This window comes from Microcebus murinus, chromosome 22 (genome assembly GCF_040939455.1).
Source record: "Microcebus murinus isolate Inina chromosome 22, M.murinus_Inina_mat1.0, whole genome shotgun sequence".
Lineage (NCBI taxonomy): Eukaryota > Metazoa > Chordata > Mammalia > Primates > Cheirogaleidae > Microcebus > Microcebus murinus.
This window is the reverse complement of record NC_134125.1, coordinates 12,630,371-12,657,802: the sequence shown is the minus strand read 5'-3', so window position 1 is coordinate 12,657,802 and position 27,432 is coordinate 12,630,371. Positions and strand designations below refer to the sequence as shown.

At 37.3% G+C, this 27,432-nt stretch overlaps 1 protein-coding gene and 1 long non-coding RNA gene across 5 annotated transcripts in view; both read left to right on the top strand.

Moving 5' to 3' along the window:
• TAOK3 (TAO kinase 3) overlaps positions 1-27,432 on the top strand; it is a 173,403-nt gene that overhangs the window by 116,992 nt on the left and 28,979 nt on the right. For all 4 annotated transcript variants that reach the window (XM_012756477.3, XM_012756478.3, XM_075996609.1 and 1 more), the window contains 5 exons: positions 160-253; positions 1,309-1,390; positions 10,200-10,367; positions 13,265-13,471; positions 24,124-24,258. In XM_012756477.3, coding sequence (XP_012611931.1) covers positions 160-253; positions 1,309-1,390; positions 10,200-10,367; positions 13,265-13,471; positions 24,124-24,258 — 686 coding nt within the window. The remainder of the gene's footprint in view (positions 1-159; positions 254-1,308; positions 1,391-10,199; positions 10,368-13,264; positions 13,472-24,123; positions 24,259-27,432) is intronic.
• On the top strand, positions 13,478-21,580 carry LOC142863471 (uncharacterized). The gene is made up of 2 exons (XR_012914252.1): positions 13,478-20,440; positions 20,980-21,580. It is a non-coding gene; the product is annotated as an uncharacterized LOC142863471 (long non-coding RNA).

Genomic DNA, 27,432 nt, shown 5'->3' with positions numbered 1-27,432 from the left:
TCCTGGGCCAACCTTAGAGATTAAAATAAGTGGATTATGTGGCATGATGACAGTAATGAGCTATTGATTTAGCGGCAAAGCTTTGCTTATAGTTTCTTATTTCTCTATCTGCCTGATTTCCTTCAAGAACTGCTTTATCGTGTTTCTTTCCTCTTCCAGCGGAACGGAAGCCCCCCCTTTTCAACATGAATGCAATGAGTGCCTTATATCACATTGCCCAGAATGATTCCCCAACGCTACAGTCTAGTGAATGGTAAGACTCTGCTATCATTTTAAATCTCTAAGAAAATCACCTTATGTGTTTGGCACTTTTATTAAATTACATTTTAAATATCTGACCTAGAAAGCATCTCATTCCTTCATTGTATATTATAAGTGACACTGATGCCTCGCAAGCATCAACTGTCTATTTGCGAGTATACACACACACACACACACACACACACACACAGAGGTTTATTTATTTATGTCCTAACCATGGCTTGCACTGTGTTCTTAATGTGCGTAGTAACTGAAATCCTACGGGGAACATGACCTGCTGCCTTCCTAACTAGTCTAGTTTCTCAAGTCACGATGGTCTTGTACTGATCATCTCAACTCTAATCACTTCTCAGCAGAAATAAAGGGCCCTCTCTAATGTCCATATTTGTCCAGTTGTCATTTTTTAACTATATGTATATTTAAATGTGTTGAGACAGATCATATACTGTCTATTCAGAAGATGTTTTGTTCCTTGATGAAAATTATGACATTTTTATAACTATTTGGGCCACAAAGAGTTGTAAAGTGGAGATGGGGACGGTTTTAAAGCACAGTGAACAAATTGGAATTTTCAGGATACAAAGTATTTTTATTCAGAAAACCTATTGCTAGGTTCCCTATCCCTTATGCTTCAAATTTTACTACTTTGTCGTAGGTTGTGCATGGTAGAGGAGTTAACAACTGGTAATGAAGAATAGAGACTAGGAGACTGGTTGTCTTTGGAGTGAAAAATGTTTATAAAATTGTTTTGTACAAATATAGTATCTGTGTTTTCTGATATATATTATGATTCGACCTTACTTTCTTATATATTAAGATGTATGTGTACGTTGGCTAACTTAAAACTGTGTCCTCACTCATTATTGAAAAGAATTAATTTTAGGTAGTATAACTTGAAAATTGTTCAGTTCTCCTGATATTCCAAAATGTTTTATTTGAAAACTGTCCTAAAACACAAAGTTTTCCCTTTAATGAGAATTGTTTTAGGTAATCAGTGTGTTCTGAAGACCCTGATTTTATTTTCTTTTGGTGTATTTGCACACACAGGACAGACTCCTTTAGGAGATTTGTTGATTACTGCTTGCAGAAGATACCTCAGGAAAGGCCAACATCAGCAGAATTATTACGGGTAATTTTTCAAATTTATATTTGAGGAAGGGGATTTAAAGTCATGTTGTAGTGGAATATAGTAAATCATCCCTGTGGCAGCTCATCATGACAAACTTGTTTAGAACATGCTGCCTTGTCATTGATCCAGAGACAGTAGCTAGGCATAGAAATAGCAAAATTATTGCAATGTATGTGCTATATATTCCCTGTGGATAGTTTTTTCCCTATTTTTTCCTCTCTCTTCTCCCTCTCATCTCCTTTTCTGCCTTATAACAAAGAATATTTCTCTTCCTTCCTCTGGTCATCATTGTGATATTCCTGGGCCTAACATCTGCATGAACGTTAATACCGTGCTCTCATGACAAAGTCTGCCAATGGTTCAAATGCCAACTCTGGGATTTTTCAGTTAGGTTGTTGCCAGATCGTCAGGCAATGAAGATATATAACTATATCAAGCACACATTTACATAACATATCGTACATGTTAGTGACAAGAGTATCATGTTAACTGCATTTATTTGATTTAAACATCACATTTCTGAGCATTTATTTTCATGTAATACTTTACTATAGACTTTATACACAGGCAGGGTATTTCATCCACATCAGTATAATATGTGGGGATTTTTTACAATATGAATCTCTTCTTTATTTGGCACAGAATAATCCAGATTTCTTTAACCTTTCTTGTGTGTATGTTTCCCAACCCTTTTTTGTTTGTTTGTTTCATCTCTAGAATGGCTGGATTTTATTATAGAACAGGTGTTTTTTTTTTTCTTTTTTGTTTTTAAGAAAAACTAAGAAGGGTTTCATTGCCTCAATTTGTAAAGCTTAAAAATGTCAGCTGCCTTTATAATTGAAAAGCAGCTTGGCTAGGTCACAAATTCTTGGTTTGCGTTTTCTTTTCTTTAGAACTCTGTAAACATTGTTCTGTTATTTCCTGGCTTTCAGTATTCCTGAAGAGGTTGGTCTGAGGCCCACTAGTTTCTCCACCTGAAAGTAAGTTTTTTCTTCTTGTGAGTAGCAGGCCATAGAAACATGGTAACAGCAGCAGCAGGGCAGAGGACTTGACCTTGTTCTCCTTTGTCGTTGAGCCATCACACATTCTAGACATGAACTACTTTGTATACTTCAACAATAGCTCCACATTTCTTTAGGGGAAAATAGCAACCAGAACAAAACACCAGAAACACAAGATAATATCTTTATTACTTTGAAGTAGGCAAAGATTTTAAAAACAAACAACAAGGAGGATATAAAAAGCATTACCATATAGGGGGGAAAATGAATAAATTTGAGCTGTTTTAAAATTAAGAGGGAAAAACTCAAGATACTACAAGGATTCAAAAATAAAATTGTAAGGCTACAGACAACAAAAGGATATAAAAAGCAAGTGGCCAGAGGTAGAGAAAGAAATGGGAGAGAATAAAACATAAGAGGTTAAACATAAAAGGTTAAAAATCATACCCCTAAATCTGTAAAAATAAAAAGCAGCCATATTATAAGCAATAAATTAAATGTCAATATAGTAAACCAACCCATTTAGAGTATTTCTAATGGTGGATAGGCTTAAGGAAATAAAACAAAATTAAATGCAAAAAATAAAAGTTCCAAAGATGAGTATAGAGAAAATGATACATGCAGAAGACAAATGAGATCTAATATATATCAACCTATTATTCCTGAAAGAGAAAACAAAATACATGGAACAGTAGTTATCTGAAGATGTACCTGAAGAAAACTTTTTCTGGAAATAAATATTTAGATCTTTCTTTGATTTGATTTGATTTGATGGGCCAAATCAAACAGGCCCACTACTTATTCATCAAATGTTTACTGATTGCTGTATATCAAGCACCATTCTAAGCACTAAGAATACAGTAGTACATACAAAAAAAGACAGTCCCTGCCCTTGTGGAACTTATAATGAGGGAGTAAGAAAATAATCAAATATATGATGCAATGCCAGGTGGTGGTAAATTCTTTGCAGAAAAATAAATCGAGGGCAAGAATAAAGAGTGACAGTTGCTGTGGTTTTGGATAAGGAATTGAGGAAGGCCTTTCTAAGGATGTGACATCAAAGCAGAGCCCTGAAGAGAGGGGACCATGAAACTGATCTTAAGTGATCAATAAATCACATCCTGGTGAAGCTCCTGAACTCTAAGGATAAAGAAAGATTCATACATGCAACCTGAAAAAAGTTTCTTTGGGGGTGGAAAAACCAGTTGGCTTCAGACCGACCTCTTCAGGAATGTTCAAAGCCAGAAAACAATAGAACAATGTTTATAGAGTTCTAAGGCAAAGAAAATATACTCCAAGAATTTGTGACCCGGCCAAGGTGCTTTTCAATTATAAAGGCAGTGAACATTTTCAAGTCTCACAAATTTAGGCAATGCAACCCTTCTGAGCTTTTTTTTTTTTTTTTTTTACTCAAAAACAAAATCTGGCCAATGTAGAGATGAAGCAAAAAGAAAGAGGTAGAGAGAAAGAGAGAGAAGAGGTAGGAAGAAAGGCAGGCAGGCAGGAAAGAAGAATGAATTAGGGACTGCAGAAACTGGTAAACATTGAATTTAAAGTGGCCCCCTCCAAAATTTGGTTTTTTGCCTAGCTAATGAGACTGTATATTCTTCATTTTGAATACGTAATACAAATTTCAAAAGGCAAAAGTATAGTAGAAAGTAGAACATGGAAAGTAAATCTTCCCATTCCAGATCTCTAGTGCTAGCAACCACTGCACCTATTTTGTGCTTGTCCTTCCAGGGAAATTTTATGCATATGAAAGTAAATATTCTTTTTATTTTTGCACAAATAGTAGCCAACCATTAAAACTGTTCTACCTTTTTTCTTTTAACTTTATAGTGTGTTTAGAATAGTTTTGTATTACTACATGTAGAACCTACCTCATTCTTTTTAATGACTCCATAGTATTCTCCGATGGACCATAATTTGTTTAAGCAACCCATTTAGGATTTTTCCAGTCTTTTGCTGTTACAAACTGTGCTGCAGTGAATATCCTTGTTCATATGTCATCTCACACCTATATAAAGATATCTAAAGAATAAATTCCTAGAAGTGGAATTGCTCGTCAAGGTGTATTTTATTATTTTTAAATGTTTTATTTTAAATTATTATGGGTAAGTAATAGTTGTGTATCTTTATAGAGTACATGTGGTGTTTTGGTACAGGCATACAATGTGAATTAATTAAATCAGAGTAATTGGGGTATCCATCACCTCGGGCAAAACATTTCTTTGTGTCAGGAACATTCCAGTTCTACTCTTTCAATTATTTTAAAGTATACCCTAACTTATTGTTGATTATAGTCACTTTGTTGTGCTATCAAATACTGTTCATTCTCTCTAACTATAGTTTTGTACCCATTAACCATCCCCACTTTATTGGCCTCCCCACCACCCCTCCCTTCCAAGCCACTGATAACCGACATTCTATTCTGTTTCCATGAGATTGTTTTTTTAATATTTAGCTCTCACATATAAGTGAGAACATGCAAGATTTGTCTTTCTGCACTTGGCTTATTTCACTTAACATAATGCTCTCCAGTTCCATCCATGTTGTTTCAAATGGCAGGATTTCATTCTTTTTTGTGGCTATATAATATTCCATTGTGTATACGCACCACAATTTCTTTATCTGTTCATGCGTTGATGTACACTTAGGTTGGATGCCGTATCTTGACTATTGTAAATAGTGCTACAATAAACATGGGAGTGCAAATATCTTTTTGATATACTGAATTCCCCTCCCTTGGATATATACCCAGCAATGGGATTGCTGGGTCATATGGTAGTTCTGTTTTTAGTTTTTTGAGGAAGCTCCATAGTGTTCTCCATAATAGTTGCACTAATGTACATTTCTATCAAGGCAGATTTTAAATTTAAATAGATACTGCCAATTGTCCTCCAAAGAAGTTGTGCCAATTTATAGTACCAGTAACAAAGTATGAGTACTGAAACTTATTGAACTTTGCTAGTCAGATCAGTGCAAAACTTTTCTCGTTGTAGTTTTAATTTATATTTCTCATTATGAGCTATGTTAAGCATGTTTTATATGTTGAAAAGCCATTTCTCTTTCCTTTTCTGTGAACTCTCTGTGATCTTTGCCCATCTATTAGGATTTTTTTTCTTATTAATTTATAGTAAATCTTGGAAGTCTTTTTCATGTTTCTGTTCTGACATTCTTTATGCTGGTATTTTGAGGGAAGAAGGTAAGGAAGGTTATGCAGAAATTTGTTATAAAGAATGAGGTTGAAATCTAACCTTTCTTTTCAAGTTAGCTATCTAGTTATTACCAAATATGTTTCAATCATCCATCTTTTTCACACATTTTCTTCCTGACATTAAAATGGCACTTTCACATTTAATCCATTTAAATATAGAACTAAGGTAAAAATCATTGAAATGGCTAAAGAACAGATGCAAATGTTATAAACATTGGCAATATAAAAATAATAATGTAACTAGAAAAATCTAGGGGCAGGAAAAAAATATACGTACTGATTTTCCTGTCTTTCAGAGTACATGGTCAATAATATTTCTCAAACTGAAATATATAGTTTGAAAAACAAAACTCCTATCTCTTAAAGCTTAACTCCAATCTCTTAAAGCTTTTCATTATCTTTTTTTTTTTTTTCTTAACTCTAGAGAATCTTTTAGAAACAGATAACTCTTTTGGTGAAGAAATTATAACTGAAGTCAAGCAATTATTTTATTTATTTATTTATTGAGACAGAGTCTCACTTTGCTGCCCAGGCTACAGTGAGTGCCGTGGCTTCAGCCTGGCTCACAGCAACCTCAAACTCCTGGGCTCAAGCGATCTTCCTGCCTCAGCCTCCCAAGTAGCTGGGATTACAGGCATGTGCCACCATGTCCGGCTGATTTTTTCTATATATATTAGTTGGCCAATAATTTCTTTCTGTTTATAGTAGAGACCTGGTCTCGCTCTTGCTCAGGCTGGTTTCAAATTCCTGACCTCGAGCAATTTGCCCGCCTTGGCCTCCCAGAGTGCTAGGATTACAGGCGTGAGCCACCGCGCCCGGCCAAGCAATTATTTTAATTCAGTCTCTTCTAATTCTGTTAAATTCAGGTATACCTTAATTTAATAGGTTATACTTAAAATTAGCCTGTGTAGTAAAATTCCCATGTAAAATTATTTCTAGATAACCATTGCTTTCAGAGAGAGAAAGAGAGATAATGTCTAAAATGATATTCCATAATTTAACGACATTTATTTCTGGATGGTGAAATTTTGGGTGATTTTCTTTTGCTTTCTTTAATGCCTTTTTCTGTATTTGTATATTTAAGTAAACATACTTTTGAGAACAATAAAATTGTTCTTTTAAAAGGGCCTGAGAACCTTTTAATTGTAGAGGTTTAGAGAACAGTAAGCTTTGGAAAACAGTGAGGAGATAGGTCCAGGCGGAGAAAACATGAGCAAATGTTAATACATAGAGATGTGAAATACATGCATGGGAAATTATTGAGAATGTGCTATGCATAGAACAGAGGAATGGAAATGACTAGATTTGAACCTAGAAATACAAGCAGGAACCTGGCTATAAAAAGCCAGACTCTATCCACAAGGCAGTGAGATATTTTCAAGATGTTGAGTGTATCAGTTTTTAAAAGGCTCAAACAGGTGAGAGTTTAATTATCTCATGTCATAGGAAATCCAGGACATTGGAAAAGAAGGTGGAGTAAGCAGTCCAGACCTCTGAGCAGCTCAACATTGACTCAAGCTCCTTCTCTCTTTCTACTTGACCATCCTTAGTATGTGGCTTTTATCTTCTTTGTCACAAAATGACTGCTACATCGCCAGGACTCAGGTCTTTATTCCAGGCAGGAAGAAGGGGAGAGAGCAAAGGGTAAAACGCCTTCTCCTCATGTGTTTTGCCTTTTTAGTCTAGGAAATAAAGCCTTCCTCAGGGACTTCTATCTCTCATTGGCCAGAAGTTGGTCACTTTGTTATCTGTAACTACAAAGAAGACTTGAGTTCAGTTCCTTTACTTTCTTTCCAGGGCTTAAAGTAAAGAACAGCAAGGAAAAGAGGTTGGAACGGGGAATAAGTGGCACACATTATCTGTCACAATGAATGACATGATCAAATCTATCTTTTAAAAAGATAAGTGTGTAGTACAACACCAGAAAACACACCCAAAACAACCCTCAGTTTCAGCCCCAGCTCTTCCACTAATTAGCTATGGAAATCACTTTTCTTCTCAGGGCCTATATTTCCTTACCTTGAAAAAGAAAATTTTCTAAGAGCCATTCCCACTCTAAAATTCTGTGATCCTAAGTCATACCTTGAAGTTTACTAAAAACTGATTTGCTCTTGTATAATTGCAAGCACTGGACTAGTAAAATGATTTACTTTCTCCCTTTCTTTCTCATCCTTGAAATGTGCAGGCTACACTTGCTTCTGGGAATGGTGTTTCATTTTCAGAAAGGACTCTTTGCAGAGGAAAAGATACTTTATAAAAGCAAGAGCAGAAGCCACAGTTCCTCTGACAGCAAAGTCAGAATGAAGAACGACAAGACATGTAGATTGTTTTCTCACAAGAGTCCTGCTCCTTTTTTATATCTGTTTAAATTATAAAGAAATTAAATTAATTCCATCATCTAAGGCCCACTACATTACCTCTCATTTCTCCAATATCTTGAAATTATAATTTTACATAAGTGAAATTTCCATGTAACTGAACTTTTTGCTTTTAAAAGACAAAACTTTCTCCTTTCACTTTTGACCATTTTCTGATCTTGCTGAAATACATGATGCATTTCTCTATCCTCTAAAAGAGAACATAATGAACATAATTGCACTTCTTGATGGCTCAGAGATAGTATGTTTCATGAACTTGGGGGCATAAGCTTTCTAGGGAGCATATTCTCTTTTGCAAAATAGTCCACAAGTCTCTGTTCATTTTTATTTGTTGGTTTGGTTGGTAGGAGTATTAGTCATGAAATTTCTTTCTCTACTGTCAGACTGTCATAGAATATACAAAGGACACCACTTCTTTTTATAGCAGGTAACTCTACCTGCAACAATTCCCAGTCCTTTATTCCCTGACTCGTATTCCCTCTTTCTAACCTGCTATGGGCTGAGAACCCAGGAAACCAGAGTATGTGTTAATAATAATTAATAGTATTGAAAGTGAGGGATGGGCAGCCTTGGTGGCTCATGCCTGTTGTCCTAGCACTCTGGGAGGCCAAGGCGGGAGGATCACTTGAGGTCAGGGTTCTAGACCAATTTGTACAAGAGTGAGACCCCATCTTTACAAAAAATGCTAAAATTAGCCAAGCGTGGTGGTATGCACCAGTAGTCCCAGCTACTGGGGAGGCTGAGGCGGGAGGATCACTTAAGATCAGGAGTTTGAGGTGCAGTGAGCTATGATGATGCCACTGTACTCTTGCTGGGGTGACAGAGCAAGACCTTGTCTCAGAAAAAAAAAAAAAAAAAAAAAGGTGAGGAATGTTTGTACCAAGAACAGTTTATGGACTTTGGGGCAGTTGTTTTCATTCCTCAGAGACCCTTTTCCCTGATTTCTGGTTGTACAACTCTTTAAAGGGGAAATGAAGTTGGCAGAATTTTGATCTTTGGATAAATTGAACAGGTGCTATATTTCCAAGTATGTACTATTGACCATAGAAATAGAGAACAAAATATACCGAAGTCTGTTTTTCAAAGGGTAGTATGTGTGGCAGGTAGAATAAAGGTTGTAAGAAGAATATACTATACTCCACATTGCCTTTTATAACAACCACCTATTAGAGTGGTTGTTATAAAAAGATAGGCGATAACAACTATTGGTGAGTGTGTAGAAAAAGGGACTCCTTGTATACTGTTGGTGGGAATGTGGATTGGTGCAGCCATGTGAAAAACTGTGCGGAGGTTCCTCAAATAATTAAAAATACAACTGTCATAAGATCTAGCAGTCCCACTACTGGATATATACCTGAAGAAAATGAAGTCAGCACCTCGTAAAAATATCTGTGCCCTTATGTTCATCGGAGCATTATTCATAATAGCCAAGATAAAGAAACAATGTAAGTGTCCATCGTGGATGAAAGGATAAAGAAATTGTGATATATATGTATAATGAAATATTATTCAGCCTTCAAAAAGAAAGAGAGCCTGCCATTTGCAACAACATGTATGCACCTAGAAGACATTATGCTAAGTGAAATGAGCCAGACACAAAAAGAAAAATACTGCGTGGTCTCACTTATATGTGAAGTCTAAGAAAAAAAAAAAATACAGAAAAACAGAGTAGAAAGGTGGTTGTAAGGGGTCAGGAATGGAGAGATGGAGGTCAAAGGGTACAGAGTTTCAATTATGTTGCATAAATAAGTATAGAGATCTAATGTCCAGCATGAGGACTAGGGTTGACAATACTGTATCATATCCTCGTAATTTGCTAAGACAGAAGATTTTAGGTACTTTTGCCACAAAAAAGTAACTATGTGAGTTGATGGATATGTTAATTTGTTTGACTATAGAAATCATTTCACTGTGTATATGTATATCAGATCATCATGTTGTACACTTTAAATATATACAATTTTAAAAATGAAATCTCATGTAAACTCAAGGACAATATCCACAAAATGGGACTTGAAGAAGATGAAAAAAAGCATAGTTAGTTATCTCTTTATGAAATTTATATAATATGGAAAGATACATGACATGAACATCTTATTTTGTTATTTCTGCAAAGTCCATAGAACTGTTTTATGCTTATTTACTTTCATATCTATATCTTGTACCTAAACATATGATCCTTCATTATCAATATTTTTTCCTCTCTCTATCAGCATGACTTTGTTCGCCGAGAACGGCCACTACGTGTCCTCATTGACCTCATACAGAGGACAAAAGACGCTGTCCGTGAGCTGGATAACCTACAGTATCGAAAAATGAAAAAAATCCTTTTCCAAGAGACACGAAATGGACCCTTGAATGAATCACAGGAGGACGAAGAGGTAGGTTCAATTTATTTTAGCAGGTATTTGTAGAGTGCCTACTATGTGAAAAAGTTCTAGACTGGGCACTATGAAAAACTTTTGAGGATAAAGTACAATTGATGCTCTCTGCCTAAGCAGAGATAAAGGGTCACAGAATAGACATGCATGAAACTCTTCTATAAAGCAAAATATGAAGAATGCTGTAGAGGTATATCACCACTACAGGGGTCCTTAGTGAGAGGAAAGTAAGTCAGCTGGTAGGGATTAGTGAAGGGTCCACGGAGGACATGATGTGTGTGGTTTTTGACAAACAAGTGTAGAACATGTTAGACTCAGAAAAGTCCTGTACTTCAGGAAGATTATCCTAGCAACAGTGTAAGATGGATTTGAATGGGTGACATCCTAGATAACAGTCCATGCAAGAGACAATAAGGGCAGTGCCAGAGGGAATGGGGACAAGGGGGACACTTTTGAAAAACATTATAGAGGTAGATTTGAATATACTGTCTTTTCATTGAAAGTGACAGTGACAGAGGAGGAGGAGTTTACGGTGACTCTGAGCATTTGAGCCTGAGTGGCTAGGAGTATGTCAATATCAAGAACAGAGTAAAAGAACCAGGAAGAGGCCGGGCGTGGTGGCTCACGCCTGTAATCCTAGCTCTCTGGGAGGCCGAGGCGGGCGGATTGCTCAAGGTCAGGAGTTCAAAACCAGCCTGAGCAAGAGCGAGACCCCGTCTCTACTATAAATAGAAAGAAACTAATTGGCCAACTGATATATATATATATATAAAAATTAGCCAGGCATGGTGGCGCGTGCCTGTAGTCCCAGCTACTCGGGAGGCTGAGACAGAAGGATCGCTTGAGCCCAGGAGTTTGAGGTTGCTGTGAGCTAGGCTGATGCCATGGCACTCACTCTAGCCTGGGCAACAAAGCAAGACTCTGTCTCAAAAAAAAAAAAAAAAAAAAAAAAAGAACCAGGAAGAAAGGGTAGGTTTAGGATGATTTCAGTTTGGTGCCTATTGAGTTTAAAGTCCTGGCACCATATACTATTGGCACAGTATTACAGATAGATGTTTTCAAAGGAGAGATGACTTCCTGGTTTCTCATTCAAATCACTTAAAAAAAAAAAGATTCATTGAAAGTAAAGGTGATGATGGTTGGAACACCTGAATGGCAGTGTGCATTGGTTGCTTGAGATACATAAATCCAGAACCCGAGAAAGAGGTCTGGCCCAAAGGGGTAGCTGGTTGTCGATCGAGAGCATTAAAATGATAATGAATCAAGGGGTTGATCAATGAGTCCCCCTTGGTGGATCGAGGGAGAATTGCCCATGTCATATAAGAAAAGGGAGACCCAGGAGATACAGGCATCACAGACATTAGGAGAGTACACAGGTGCAAGGAAGGAGCCACAACATTGTCAGATGCCAGAGAGGTCAAGTCAGACAAGGACAAAAGAAAAAAGGTGACTGGGTTTTACAGTGAGTGCATCCTTGATGACCTTGGTAAAAGCAGTTTTATAGGACTAGGTAGGATGAATGGTAGATTACTGGGTATTATGGTATAAATGGGAATGAGAAAGTGGAGACAGCAAAAGCTAATTATTTTGAGATTCAGAAATTTAAGAAGGAAAGGTGGGGGGAGCAGCAAGCATGTGGAGAGGTCCGAAATATGAGGCCAAGCTGCTTGATGTTCATCTGCAGTGAAGTGGAGCCAGGACAGAGGCAGAAGCACTGAAGATAGAGGCAAGAGATATAGTGAAGGAAGCAGGGATTCAGAAAGTGGATAGGATAGGAACAAGAGTGTTAGTGTAGGAATTAGTCTTGAACAAGAGAAAGGACTCCTCTTCCTCTAAAACAAATTAGAAAGAAAGAAAGGAATGAAGAATAAGTGTATTTTAGGTTTTTTTGATAGAAAAGAAATAAAACAAAATTATTTTATCAATAGTTGTAAAAATGAAGCTCCAAAAACAGACTTGAACTATAAAATCTCTTGATTGCATATATAGAAATGATCCCTTTTAATTGGGAAAATAAATCTGTTAAAAATATAATGTATTATCTACTATTTTATATGACCCACTGATTCCTTATATTGCCATGGCTAAGTAACAGTTTATTAAAGTTATGTGTGTACAGTATGGTTCTTTGAAAACAGGGTTTATTTGTAGCCAAGTTGATTTAATTGTATTATTTAATCTTATATCAAAAGATATCCCACTGTGATGGATAAATTATATGTTCTGATTATTTCACCACTTTTCAAATAGTCGTCTTTGGACCAGTAGTGATGAATACCAGTATTATTTAACAGATATATTTAATACGATTACAGAGATAAGCATGATAAAACTGCTTGAGGGAGGCAGGATTTAATTACCTGTCCAGGACAGTAGAATTAATATCCCTGCTTAGATATGACTCAGTAATGACTTGCAGAGGAACATATTGCTTGTCAAATCTCTGAAAACTCTTTCCACTCTACTGTAGTTCCAAGTGACCACTGCTGTATTTGCAGATGTCCTGGAGGTCCACCACCTGCTCAGTGGCCAGCAGTCTTTCTCTAGCACCTTGATGTTCTCAAAGGTCCCTTACAAACCTGGCCTGATTCTGCTTACTGAATAGCAATACAATAATATGATGGTTGTGTCTGACAGGGGTAAAGCCCTGCGATAGCAGCATTTTGAGCCCTATGACCCATGTCCAGAATGGCCCCCGGGGAAAGCATAGAAGTGAATTTGAGATGTCTGAAAATGGTGGGGGAAGTAGTGGAGCCATTACATTAAAAGTTCACCTTTGCAGATTGGCAGGAAAGCAACTTGGCACTGCAGAATTGAGTGTGCTTAGTAGCTTAGTCAATGGATTGGCGCTTTATCTCCAGTCATTTTTTTTGAACCCTGGTGCCTCATTTTTGTAGGACAGTGAACATGGAACCAGCCTGATGAGGGAAGTGGACAGCCTGGGCAGCAACCACTCCATTCCAAGCGTGTCGGTGAGCACAGGCAGCCAGAGCAGCAGTGTGAACAGCATGCAGGAGGTCATGGATGAGAGCAGTCCTGAACTTGTCATGATGCATGATGACGAAAGCACGATAAATTCCAGCTCCTCTGTCATGCACAGGAAGGTAGGTTTCGTGGTACCCTTCATCGCGCTAGGCTTTGCAAAACCAATTCAGGTCACTTAACTTCCAGATACTGTTTTGCGACTGAAATGCGGGACTAAACCTAGCCTTTGACAGTTTTCTTAACAGCAAAAAGATAATGAAGGACTATCCAGGCTACATCTGAGCCTGTTCCTTCATCTTCCTTTCTCAGTACTCTGCCATCCACCATCATCAATAAATAAAAATAAATAAGTCGAAGAATCCAGTAAGTCCTTCTCTAAACCAATGACCTTAATACCATAAACCTTCAAAGGTTCCTGAGTGTAACCTGTTGGGAATGCCCTTTTAGAAGTATGCTCTGTCAGAAGTATGTTTCTTAGTCTATATTCCCAACATACTATTTGTTTTAGAAACAGTTTCTACTCTTTTCTGCTGTTTCTTTGATTGTTTATAATTCTTCTAAGGCTAGCACTCCACCAGGCTTAAATATTCTGACTTTTGAACAAATGATCATTTTTTTATTTTGATGTTCTTTTCCAATTAAAGATCCTCATTGTATATAAACCTATGATGGATGATTCGTAAGTTGAAATACTTAATGAAAAATATGAAAAAAAATTTTTAAGCTTCTTTTAAAGTCATTTCTATGAGTATTTCACAGAGTTATAAATAATTCTTTGTAGGAATGCTCCAGAAGTGTTTTGAGAATCCTTAAATAAACAGCCAGCCCATAGTATGAAATTCTAGAAAAGGACACTTTATAATTTTTTTTCTTATCAAGTATATGTGAGGGATATATGTACTTATTTTAATGAAGGCAGTGATCACATTCTAATCCCAGTGAGAAAGCATGTTTAAGAATTTTTTCACTTAGATTCTCTTGGTTTTGCTTTTTTCTTAGGAGGAATAGGAAATTGAACAGGAAAGGAGGAAGGGCAGGAGAAAATTTAATGGTGCCCAGTCATGAATAGTGGAGGGCTACACGTTTACTTTCTGGAATTGATGAACTTATATATTCAGCAGATATTGGTGGGGACCTCTACTATGTGCTAGGGACTTTAGAAGATCCTGCAGAGATAGAAGGAATAAAACAGATGCAGTGCCTTCATGGAGTTTATTATCTGTGGGAGAGATTAAGCAAATAATGACACAAATAACTACATACAATAGTGTAATTATGGTTTGTGACCAGCCTGGGCAACACGGTGAGACCTCATCTCTACAGAAAAAAAGAAAAATTAGCTGGGTTTGCTGGTATGCACCTATAGTCCCAGCCACTTGGGAGGCTGAGGCACAAGGATTACTTGAGCCCAGGAGTTCAAGGCTGCGGTGAGCTGTGATCATACCACTGCACTCCAGCCTGGGCAACACAGCAAGACCCTGTCTCTAAAGAAAAAAAAAAGTAATTATGAAACTTACTCTGAGTAAAAGGAGGACTTAATCTAGTAGGGAGTAATGGAAACCTACCTGATGAGGTGATATTTAAGCTAAAACTTCAAAGACAAGTGGAAGCTAGCTAGCTTGGAGTAAGAGATGGGGTGAGTCAGAAAGCAACAAGTACAAAGGCCCTGAGACAAAAAGAACTTCGCTTGTTTGAGGAAGAGGAGGAAGCTGGAAAGGTGGGAGCTCAGTATGCTATATGGACGGTTGGTTTCTTGGGACCAGAGACTCAGATTATTAGGAAGCCATGGAAACAGTTTCAGGAAAGGAGTGATATCAGACAGATGCAGAAATCTACTGACTATAGCATTGCCAGCTGGCCTCCTTTGAATGTGGGCAAGTGGTTATATATGAAGAGAGGAAAAGAAGGTTTTGCTGGGCTATTTGGAGGGAGCTATCGTGGGTGCTGACAGGTCTGGCTCTCTCCTTTCTATTACTTCTGAGGCTCCATGGGTATAGGGAACAAAAGAAGAATTGAGTTGGATATTTTTACTCTGGGACTACTCAGATGGGCACCCAGAATTAGAAGAAAGATACTACGAGCATAATCAACAAGAAAGAAGACCCTGGTCTAGAACTAATAGAGGGTTTTAATTTTAATTTTGGCATGCTGTTGTAGAGCTACCTTGTGACAATACAGGTCTTTCAAATACTTTTTTTACCCTGATGTAATCACTTAAGAAGAATAGATATAATTTATATTCTGAAACAGAAGGCAGTTGTATGTATAACCCACAACAAATACATGTCAGGAAGAATTTGTTATATGATGTATTTCTATTTTTTTATGAAATATATAAAGAAATATGAAAGGAAATCAAGACACATTTGCAAATAAAACTTTGAGTTAACTTTAAAATATAAGTGGACTAGAAAAATAAAATATATTAACATATGAAAACTTAATGTTAAATATGGTATCTCTTTGTGAAATCCATTTAGTTCTTATACCTGAGCTTAAAAATATGTTATCTTTAAAAAGAGTAGAAATAAAAATTCTTCAGAAAGTTTATATTGGTTAGTTTACTCAAATTCCTAAAACTTTTTCATTTGAGAACATAAATAGGATCTTGAACCCATAGTAGAAAATTTTGTATGTTGAACTTAGAAATGAGGAAGCTAGTTTGTAGTTCTGTCTGCCACTGTTAGTTTTATTTTGCTTGAGACAAGTCACAAACCTCTCTGGGCTTCAATCTCTCCATTGGTAAAATTAAGATTTGTTCTCCCTTCCAGGTCTAAAATCCTGTGCTTTTATTCCTATAGTCTTTAAAGAGGCAATTCTCACCCACACCTTACTACCAAGTCTGCTCTTATATCTTATGTTATGTATTTGGATTCCACTTCAGATTTACCTTGAAAAGGTTTTTTGTTTGTTTGTTTTTTATAAAAGCCACTGCCCCAGTCATTCCCTTTTTCTCCATGCAGACGGGATGGTGGCTACCCTCCCGTATTATATGTGGGTACACATAGCATTTGCATCACAGGTTGGATTCTCTGGAAAGCTGAGATAGTTTAGCCCTGCAGATTTTTTTTAATTAGGAAGTTCCCTTGGGATCAACACCTGTGAGGGGAAGGGGAAGGAAGCAGCATCGGGCAGAGGGCAAAGTTGAACTGATGTACAGGCCCAGTGACAGCCTCAACGAACCCCACGGGGAGCCCTGGAGCTAAAGGGGCCTTTCAGAGTTGTCCAACCTAGGCAGAAACAGCAGGTCATTCGTTGAATATGGGCAACCCAGGAAAGGTGTGAACTTGTGCAAGGCTGCTCTGTGCAGCTGACAAAATCCCTAAAGGAGCTGACAGCCATACGGTTGACAGCAGCACTCCCAGGTAGTTGGGGCAGCAAGTCCTTCCTTACAGGGGTATCTGGGTACATTTCTGAATCTATCATAATTTGTGACCACAAAGAAAGAAAGAAAGGAATTATTTTAGAAAAAAAGGAAGTAATATTATTCTATGAAACATTTACCAGTTTTGCCTGGGTTCATGCCCAAAACTTTAGAAAAGCCTATATGTCACTAAATTATTATAAGATAAGCAAAGTTTTAACCATTATCTCATTATCCTATTTTATTTTCTTTAATATTTGTGACTATATAAAATTATGTATAATGTTTTATATTTTGTGATTAGAATGTAAATTCCATTAGGGCAAGGACTGTGCCTGCCTTATTCGGCACTGTCTCCCCCAGTACCTAGAACAGTGCCTGACGCAGCAAGCACACTCAGTAAGTAACTGTGGAATGAATGAATGGACCAACCAACAACAACAAAAAGAGAGAATAAATGAATTACCAAATATTAAACATCATGTTATTCTGGTTCGTTGAAACTAATGGATTAAAAAGAGTTCATCTTAACTATCTTTATGGTTTGAAAGAGTTAAATGAATAGAGTTTCTCCAATAATAATACCTAAGACAATAAGAACATGCTTAATACCAAAATACAAGAATAAGTGAGGAATTTTTTTATCCCCCTTGATTGTTATAATCAGGCAGACATATATTAAATGAGTCAAATTATAGATCGGAAACAGACTACCATTTTATATAGGAAGTAAATTCACTTTTAAAGGCCGTGTGTAACTAGTGAGAGCATGACTTGAAATTAACTGCTCTGCATCCAGAATGAGGATGCCCTGATTTTAGCAAGACAGTTCTATCACAGAACAAGCCCCCAAAGTGTAAAGTGTGACATTGAAAATTTTCCTTTGACATCAGAATTTTAGGTTACTTCTTTCTCTCCAGCCCTTGCCTTCTACTCTTAAGTCTTTCCCAGGCCCTGAAGGGATCCTAATCTAATCTTTTTTGAGCAAGAATGATTCGATAAATCTAAAAGCACATTCTGACAAACTTTAAGTGCTTATTTTCCCCCTCCCTGGCTAATGTTGCCACACTACTTTTCCCAATAACAAGAGTGTCACCATCTCTCTAAACTGGTAGTTCCTCAAGAAACCTCTCTGTGTACTTACCACCTAGCACCGTGTTTGTTGCATAGTAACCACTCAGTGAACTAAGCTAAAGTGGCCTTTTATAGGACACAACTCTACACCTCAGTTCCTAATTATTCATAAATGACTCTGGGGCAAACTTTTAATCCAGATTGGTTTCTTTGTTATGATCTTGCCTGTTTCTGAGCCTCCATCCCAGTCTTTAAAATCATTGCGTATACAGCAGTAGCAAACAGATTTTAACATTGTCCTAAGCAACAAATTCTATTTTTTTAAATTTGTCGATTAAGATGTATACTTATTTTGCTAATGTCTAAAATCAATTACTTTTGCCTGATACTGCCTACTATTAATATAGATCATAAGACTTTAATATATTAAAAATATTCTTTAATCAATGTTGTTTTAGGTATACCTAATGAACTCCAGTCATAATGACCCCTTTTTAGGGATTATTTAGAGAAAATAATTTCTTTTTCTTTTGCTTTTCTTTTTTTGATGAAGACAAGGTCTTGCTCTGTTGCCTGGGATAGAGTTCAGTGGCGTAATCATAGCTCACTGCAACCTCAAACTTCTGGGCTCCAGCGATCCTTCTACCTCAGCTTCCCGAGTAGCTGGGACTACAGGTGCACACCACCACACCTGGCTAATTTTTCTGGGTTTTGTAGAGATCTGGCTGGTCTTGAATTCCTGGCCTCAAGCGATCCTTGTGCCTCAGCCCCCCAGAGTGCTAAGCGTGAACTACCACGCCCAGCCAGAGAAAATAATTTTTAAAAAATCATTCTACCCTAACTCCTAAAGCTTTACTTGGCCCTTCCTATTAGTCAGTGTTAGTCCCCTCCCCCCATCCTTTTATAAAAAGAAAAGCTTTTACTGTTTTCATGGGAAGAAAAAGAAGAAACATCCTTGAGGGGCTAGGTTTTTCTAGTTTAATTTTCACTTGTATCAGTGGCCTTTCTTATTATTTTTGCTGAGCAGAGGGGTAAGTTCTTTGACCCCTCAACTCACATTTGGCAAAGTAAAAGTAAATTAACATATGAAGGTAATGTTTCTTAAACAGCAGTCATACGACACCTCTCTGTAGTAACATCTTTATCCTCAGGCTTCTGCTAGTTATCTTTCCCCCCTAACTATCCTTCCAGGTTAAAACACCCTTTTTCATCTTCTCCTCCCCTTCCTCTAGTCCTAGCTTTTGATAGCTACACCTGCTTCAACAATAATTCAATAATTTTGAAATGAACAAAACAAAAGAGAGATGGTGGGTTTGCTGATCCCTTCTCCACAGCGTGAAAAGTGTGGGAGTCTATAAAAAGGCTTCTTGTCACTGGATAAAAACCATTTTTAGATACACACCCCCCCATACTGCGTAAAGGTGTGCTTGCGTGTGTGTCACTATTTTACGACTTTCTTAGAGTACAGAGTGGCAGGTTTTTATGAAATACAAATTTGAATTCTGTTAAATAATCCAAGAGAAAACGTCATTTTCTCAAAATCTCCTCAGACTTATATTCTTGGGCTTGTTTATTCAGCAAACATTTGCTGAATGCCTACTAAGTATCAAGCACTGTGCCAGGTGCTGGGGAGACAGATTTTTCAAACCACATTTACTCCGCTTTCAAAAAGCCCACAGTCTCATGCAGAGACAGACAAGTAAGTATGATGAGTAACACGACAAAGGTAAACCCAAAATCTATCCAAGTCCAGAGGAGTGGCTTCCACCATTAAATGCAAGTTAAGTTAGAAACTCTAGGCAAGTGACCACACTACAAATCTTCATTTCAGAAGTGTAATAGACCCTTCTATGTAGAAGGGGAAAACTGCTAAATAAAAGTAAAGACTCTTATGCAGGGTGTAGTAGTAACATTCTTGCCTAATACTTCCCCATATATTGTATAAAAGTTCAATCCTTTTTACGGAAGATTTCAAGCAAACATTATGACAGCTTTTTTAATCTGAAGTTTATTTTTTATGATGAAAGAATATAAGTTGACCATGTTAACATAGGTTTCCTTAAAACTGGTCCCCAATCATATTGGTATTGCAAAGAGCTATTTTATTTTTTCCTGGATGATAATGTTCTAAAGATAAATTATAACCAAGCCATATATTTTATCTTGGTAAAATAGAACATGTTTGTTCTTAATCTCCTAAAATAATTCTTCAAAGATTTGGAGAATCTTATCTCCTCTTATCATCATTTGTAAATAATCTGCATACAGTGACTTACTGCATAAAATAGCAAACTGACCCTTTCTATTATTAATATTAAGATATGCACAGTTCAGACACTCTGGGAGCAGATATAGTGGTCATTTTCAAAAGGACTGCTACTTGAAAGGGAAATATAACCAACAGATAATACACTTAGTAAAGTTAATACTTTAATTTATTTGGGCTCACTTCTCAAGTCACAGTCCCCTCTTTTTTTTTATTTTTGAAACAGGATCTCACTCCGTCTTCTGAGCTAGCTCACTAGTTTGGGTAAACTCCTGGGCTCAAGTGATTCTCCCTCCTTAGCCTCCCAAGTAGCTAGGACTTCAGTTGCAGGCCACCATGCCCAGCTAAGTTTTTATTTTTTGTATAGACAGGATCTCACTGTTGGTCAGACTAGTCTTGAACTCCTGGCCTCAAGCAATCCTCCCATCATAGCCTCTCAAAGTGCTAGGATTACAGGTATGAGCCACTATGCCCAGGCTCCCATTTTTTTTTTTAATTTCAAAATATTAAGAGTACAAATGTTTTTGTTACATGGATAGCTTTTATAATGCTTAAGTCAGGGTTATTAATGTACCCATCACCCGAATAGTGTTCATTTTGCTTCATTAAGTTGTCTTTGGAATTTTGAGCCTGTTTTATGTGATGGAATGGAATATTTAAAAATTCATTTCTTAATGCACTTGAAATGGATATCCACTCTTAGACTAAAATTTTGTCCCGTTCTGTGGTCTGTTATACAATATTTGAAGATTTTTTTAGTGATGATTTCTGTTATGAAACTGCTCTGGAAAACTAAGAATTCTTTTATAAAAGGAAAAAAATGTTAAGGGGAAGTGAAGAATTATACTGTTAGCGGCCAGGCGCAGTGGCTCACGCCTGTAATCCTAACACTCTTGGAGGCCAAGGTGGGCAGATAGCTCGAGGTCAGGAGTTCAAAACCAGCCTGAGCGAGACCCTGTCTCTACCAAAAATAGAAAGAAATTAATTGACCGATTAAAATATATATATATACAAAAAAAAAATTAGCCAGGCGTGGTGGCATATGCCTGTAGTCCCAGCTACTCGGAAGGCTGAGGCAGTAGGATTGCTTGCGCCCAGGAGATTGAGGTTGCTGTGAGCTAGGCTGATACCATGGCACTCACTCCAGCCTGGGTAACAAACTGAGACTCTGTCTCAAAAAAAAAAAAGAGGCCGGGCGCGGTGGCTCACGCCTGTAATCCTAGCACTTTGGGAGGCCGAGGCGGGCGGATCGCTCAAGGTCAGGAGTTCGAAACCAGCCTGAGCGAGACCCCGTCTCTACCAAAAATAGAAAGAAACTAATTGACCAACTAAAATATATATACAAAAAATTAGCCGGGCATGGTGGCGCATGCCTGTAGTCCCAGCTACTCGGGAGGCTGAGGCAGGAGGATCGCTGAGCCCAGGAGATTGAGGTTGCTGTGAGCCAGGCTGACGCCACGGTACTCACTCTAGCCTGGGCAACAAAGTGAGACTCTGTCTCAAAAAAAAAAAAAAAAAAAAGAATTACACTGTTAGCATTATTATATTTACAGTGGATTAAAATTTTGGACCTATTCTCTGGAGTACCTTCTAAATGAGCATTATGTTAAAAATATATTTTAGTGGCTTATTTAATTATATGTCAACTAAAATCAGTGTCATTTCAAGTTTTAACTATTCTGGTGTATTTTAACTTCCTTAAGTTTATTAAACTTAGAAAATATAGTGTGGCTTTTAATTGGATAAGCAGGGTCCTGAACCCAAAGTGCTAATTTTTACCAGAGATAGAACAAACTAATAAAATTATACATATTTGTGCATGAGTAAGTTTTGATCTGTTATGTGGACAATGTGGAGTCTGGTGTCACTGGGTGTGTTTTTAAATAGAATTATTACAATTTGAAACTGAGATGCTACCCATATTTCAGTTCTCCCTCTCAGCGTGCTTAATAAATTAGCCAAATTATTGATACTGATACTCACCAAAACTGAGACTTCTCAAGGCCTCCTATAAAACCACAGGCCTCTACCGAGTGTGTCTCTTCTGATCGCTGACATTTATAAGCTGCTTGCTTTTCTGGGACTGTAAATATTAAGTCCAGTTTTGGACATAAATGTAATTTATTAATAAATATTCAGTAACATAAATGTAGCAGGTCTCAGTCCCTTCCTCTTTGGAACCTAAGACCTAGTCCATGAATCCAAATCATACGTATAATCTCTCTTCTCCCTGTGAAATAAGAGTTTGTATTTCCTGGGAAATAATGTAAAATAATTTTAACTGACCCTTCAAGCATTTTCTTACAAGTTTTTTAAAAATGGGTCAAGCGATGCATTTTTTTAACATAAAGCATGGTCTAATGGAACTTTCTGCCATGATGGAAATAGTCTGTATCTGCTCTATCCATCATGGTACTACTGGCTATAGCTACTGAGTACTTGAAACATAGCTGATGTGACTTAGGAAGTGAATTTTACATTTTATGTCATTTCAATTAATTTTTAATTGATTTTAATTTTTAATTAAAATAGCCACATGTGGCTAGTGGTTATCTTATTGGATAACGCAGCTGTAGAACACCCCTTAAATCTGATACATATGCCCTCGCTTGTAAGTTTATTGAAGACCCCTTCTTTATGTGAACTACAATATATAAATTGAAAAAAAAAATTCTAAGCATATAATAGATGTAATGGTACACACCTTACCAACACATTGAGACATTTTAAATTTATAAGGAAAAAGAAAATAAGTCCAATGATAAATTTAATGTTGGATTTTGGCTTTTGCATAAAAATCTGGATGTAAAATTTAATTCCCTTCAAGGAATATATGTGTTGTTTTATACTTTTTAAAATTTTAGACTATAATAAAATTTTGTATTTTATGAATCTCTTTATTGTTTTCTGATGAAGAAAAGAGCAATTATAAAAAATTTCAACTAGTCTTGGACAAAATGCAAAACTAACTTCTCACACATGGTTTCTCCTGGAACCCCAGGGAAATGAGGAATTATTTTCTCCTTCCACATCCTGAACATGTACTATTTAAAAATCCCCCATGGTTGTACATGTTTTTGAGCTACAAATTACTATCATATCTTTTTTTCTGAAGGGTTCAAGCTACTTAATGACTGACCACTTCCTCTTTTATAGAGAGGAGCATTGTCCTTTGAAAGCATTTTCCCCTTTAAAAGTCATTTCAGTTGCATTTAAGAACATCCATTATTATCCTTCCAGGGAATGCTGTTTTTCACTGGGCATTAGAAAAAGATTAATCATCTTTGCCTATCAAGAAGCATAGGCTTTATTAAATCAGTCAAAGACATTAAATTCCAGCTTTACTCACTCTGGTGACCATACCGATGCTGAGTTGAGGAAGAATTTGTGAAAGTAGCATTTGGTTAAAATTGTACGCCTGTCTCTTTAAATCTAAAAAAAAATCCTTTCAGAAGCTGTAGAGAGAAGGTGCTAGAACTGTGTACGATCATGACTGGAAAGCAGGATCCCTCAGTGACTGCCGAATCTTCCCAGCACAAGATAGAGAGGCAGTTCAGCACAAGCCTACACTGATTCTAGGCAGAACGATGATCCTACCGAACAGATCTCAAATAAAATTAAATTGAGAAAGCAGATCTTTCAAGGGAATGAGGCGGAGGCTCGCTTTTATGTTAAAAGCCACCAGCATCCTCCTTGCTAGACATGGACATGACATTTTTAAAGGAATTATTTGGTTACAGCGTTTTAAGCAAACTGTTCTAAGGAGTCTGTACATTGCATTGTTTTTTCTATTCTTTTTTTCTTTTGCATATATGTAATTCTGGAGGTAAAGAAAAAGCCTGCCAGGGATTCAGAAGGCATCCCACTAGCGATCAGCTGACATTCCTAACTGAAGGCTGCAATGTGTTGCTTATTCATTTTGTACCGTGGGAGCTGCGGGGACTAGCAGAGAGCTAAACTATGCATTTCAAACAGCAGTGCTTGTGCAGAAAGAGGGGTGAGAGAGAGGCAGCCGGCGAGGAAAGAGCACAGCTGGACTTTCTCCTTGTTTTTATCCATTTCTGCAGGATCATGTATTCATAAGGGATGAGGCGGGCCACGGCGATCCCAGGCCTGAGCCGCGGCCTACCCAGTCAGTTCAGAGCCAGGCCCTCCACTACCGGAACAGAGAGCGCTTTGCCACGATCAAATCAGCATCTTTGGTAAGCAAACACCCCTCTACCCACCTTCCCTTCCTTCCCCTCCTCCCCATCTGGCAGCCTCTCGCCCTCCCTGAGCCTCTCTCTCTGCTTCATGGACGGGAGGAAAGGAGTCAAGAATGTTTTCTCCCTCCTAATAATTTTATTCATTTTAGAAAAAATCTGTTGGCATAGCAACCTGATCTCAGATATTTTAGCATTGTCTATGGCATGGAAAAAAAAAAAACCTTTGTGTGTGTATGTGTGTGTGTTTGTATATGCTGTATGTGCAAAATGTAAGGCCTTTGAGATGAAGTTGCTAGTCTATCCAATTTTTTAAAGGCTATTTGTCTTTTCATTGAAATAAGTAATGCTAAAAAATTTTTTTTTAGGGTATTGATGTGTGTGTGTGCAGGGTACTATTCTTTTTGTATAGATGCATATGTGTCTATAATATATATACACACATCAAAAGATAAAGCACAATTTTTAAAAATATATGGTTGGTAGCTAATGTATATAATTGTGGAAAATAAGAGACTTGCTTCCTAGGGATGGATTGCTGGTTCGTTCTGGTTCATTCATTTATTTATTGCAACAATGGTAGTGGCTGCACTTCCCCATTTAACCCCTGAAGAATTTCCTGGCACCAATAAAGCAAGGAGGGCTTTGTAGGAGAGGATAAGGGATGATTGTGGAAGAAAAGAGACTGTAGGATTCTTCAGCATTTTTACTATTGCAAATGTGATTGCTGGATGCCCTTGTAGTAGCAAAAGGGGTGTGTGCTGGAAGAGTTAGTTTTCATGCCTCCTCCCCTTGGCCCCCCACGCGTGCGCGTGCGCGCTCTCTCACACACACACACACACACACACACACACACACACACACACACACGCCGTTTCATCCTTGGCACTCTAAACTCTTTTTCATCTTTTGCTTCTTAGTCTCACTTCTCAGCCATAAAATTATTGGAATATTAGTTGTTTTGCCCAAATTGATGTTAGAGGTCACATGGGCAGGAAGAGTTAGTGTACACTGCTTGGCTGTTACATTTAGAACCTATGATGACATCATCCGAGGCCGACCCAGAAATGATCATTTTTCTTGTCCTATTTTTTAAACCTGATTTCTACTTTTATTTCTCAAGTCTTTTTAGAGGCTTCGATTATCTTTGAAATTTATAATGCATTATAATCTTTAAAAGCCCAAATACAAGGAAAATGGAAGTTAAAGCACCTACATATTGCTATGCCTGCTGCTGTCTAAAAGCAAGCAATTTAACTTAGACTGCTTATAAATAAGCCCACTTTTAGGATCCTTTATGTAGAAGTTTCTTGTAATCTCTTTGATGGGCAATTTTTCATTTTAAAGGAATGCTGTACTGTGCAATGGAGGTCTTAAAATGTCCACTATGTATTTGCCAATGATAAGCACCTAAAAATATGCTTTTGATTCTAAATAAAGCATCATGAGATTATTAAATAATAATTATCTTCATGCCATGATATCTTACAAAGAATAAATATGGTATTTTAGAGAACTGTTACTACTTACCACACACTCTTGTGAGACTTGTACCTTTAACCAGACCTGTTCGTGTTGAAATGAGAGGAGAAATAGCAGCCACTGAGAATCAGAGCACCATCAGCAGGTTTTACATGCGGTGCAGACATTATACCAAGTGGCTCCCCCCCCTCTGGGACAGGTTCTCTTCTTTTCTCACTTGCCACACCCTCATTCCCACATCATATATTCATGACCTCTTCTGCCTCCCAGCAAGATATTACTAGGCCATGCCAGCATAATCTCATGCTCACATCTGTGAACTCACCCAGGGCTACTCTGTGTGTGTATCAGCCATCACAGTCTTCCTCCCTGTGGATGATAAAAGCTGGCTCCCTACTAGGCCACCTCAGGGCTATGGGCAAAGTCCTCAGGAACCCCTCTGAATCCTACAGGCTTCAGAATGCCCATCCAGAGAACAGCTGGGATCAATCTCGCTGATGGAGTTTTGATTTGCTAAAAGGCCCTGCCCCGATGTTAAGTTAAAACCAGAATAGCTGATAGGGTGTTACTTTAACCACGAAATCAGTTGCTTTTGTGGCCGTACCCTCTCCAAATGTAGTGCTTTGGGAGTCATGGCTGGGATTGATGGAAGTTTGTCAGAGTTCAGTGGTATTTGTATCTAGTGATTTTTAAGGAGGAAAAAAGTATGAAATGGAAGGGAGAATTGGTATGGTGGTATACAGTTCCATGTCCCGTTTTGGACAATCTTAACTATTGGTATGTACCTTCTAATGTCTAATAGCAAGTACTACAATTCTGCTACCCATTATATTATTTTAAAGGCTAGTTCCAACAGGAGTATATAAATCAGGAACACTGGAATATCATAAAGTATTTAATTTTTTAAAAATATATCATGAATCCTATTGTTTTTCATGGATCAAATGAAATGACGTAAACAACATAAAAGTAAGAGCAGAATCGTGGGAAAGCGAAAGTCTAGTATGATCAATAATCAAGTCATTGTTGAAACCTTGCCTCATTTCTCATACTTGGTAGCATGATTTATGTATTTTGGTTTTACTCTTTCTTTATAATCTTCTAGGAGAGATCCTCCAAGTCACAAAGAGGCATAAGAGTGAACAGTAAAAAGAGGAGAAATTTAGAAAATAGTTTTGCAATTACTAGATAAGTAAATGATGACTATATATTTTAAATCAACTTGCAGACTGACCAAAAAATATTTCTGTTCCTAAAATTTGTTTTAGGAGCCTACCTATTCAACACAAACCTAACAGAGGCCTAGCTTTGTGCTTTTCCCCCTTAGTATCACTTTCCACATTGTGCTTTTCAGTGAGGTTATTGACAAGTAGTGTATTAAGCCCATGGGCTGAGGGCTTGTACTGCTAGATGTTTTTATTAGTTTGGCCCCTTAGTCCTGAGATTTTTGTGTTATTATGCACTTCTGCACAGTTGCATTTGTAACAAAGGAAAAGAAGGACTGTAAACCTTGATACTGGAGGAAACCCCAAGGAAACTTTAGAATTCTAATTTTTTATTATAATTTCCTAAGGGCAGAGATTAATGACCTTATTTTGAAGAATTAGGAAAAAGAAGGGAATTTCATGGCATCTTTTTAATTTTATCCTTTCTTTTTCTTCTTCTGTAAGAAAGTGCATATTGGGCTGCTTT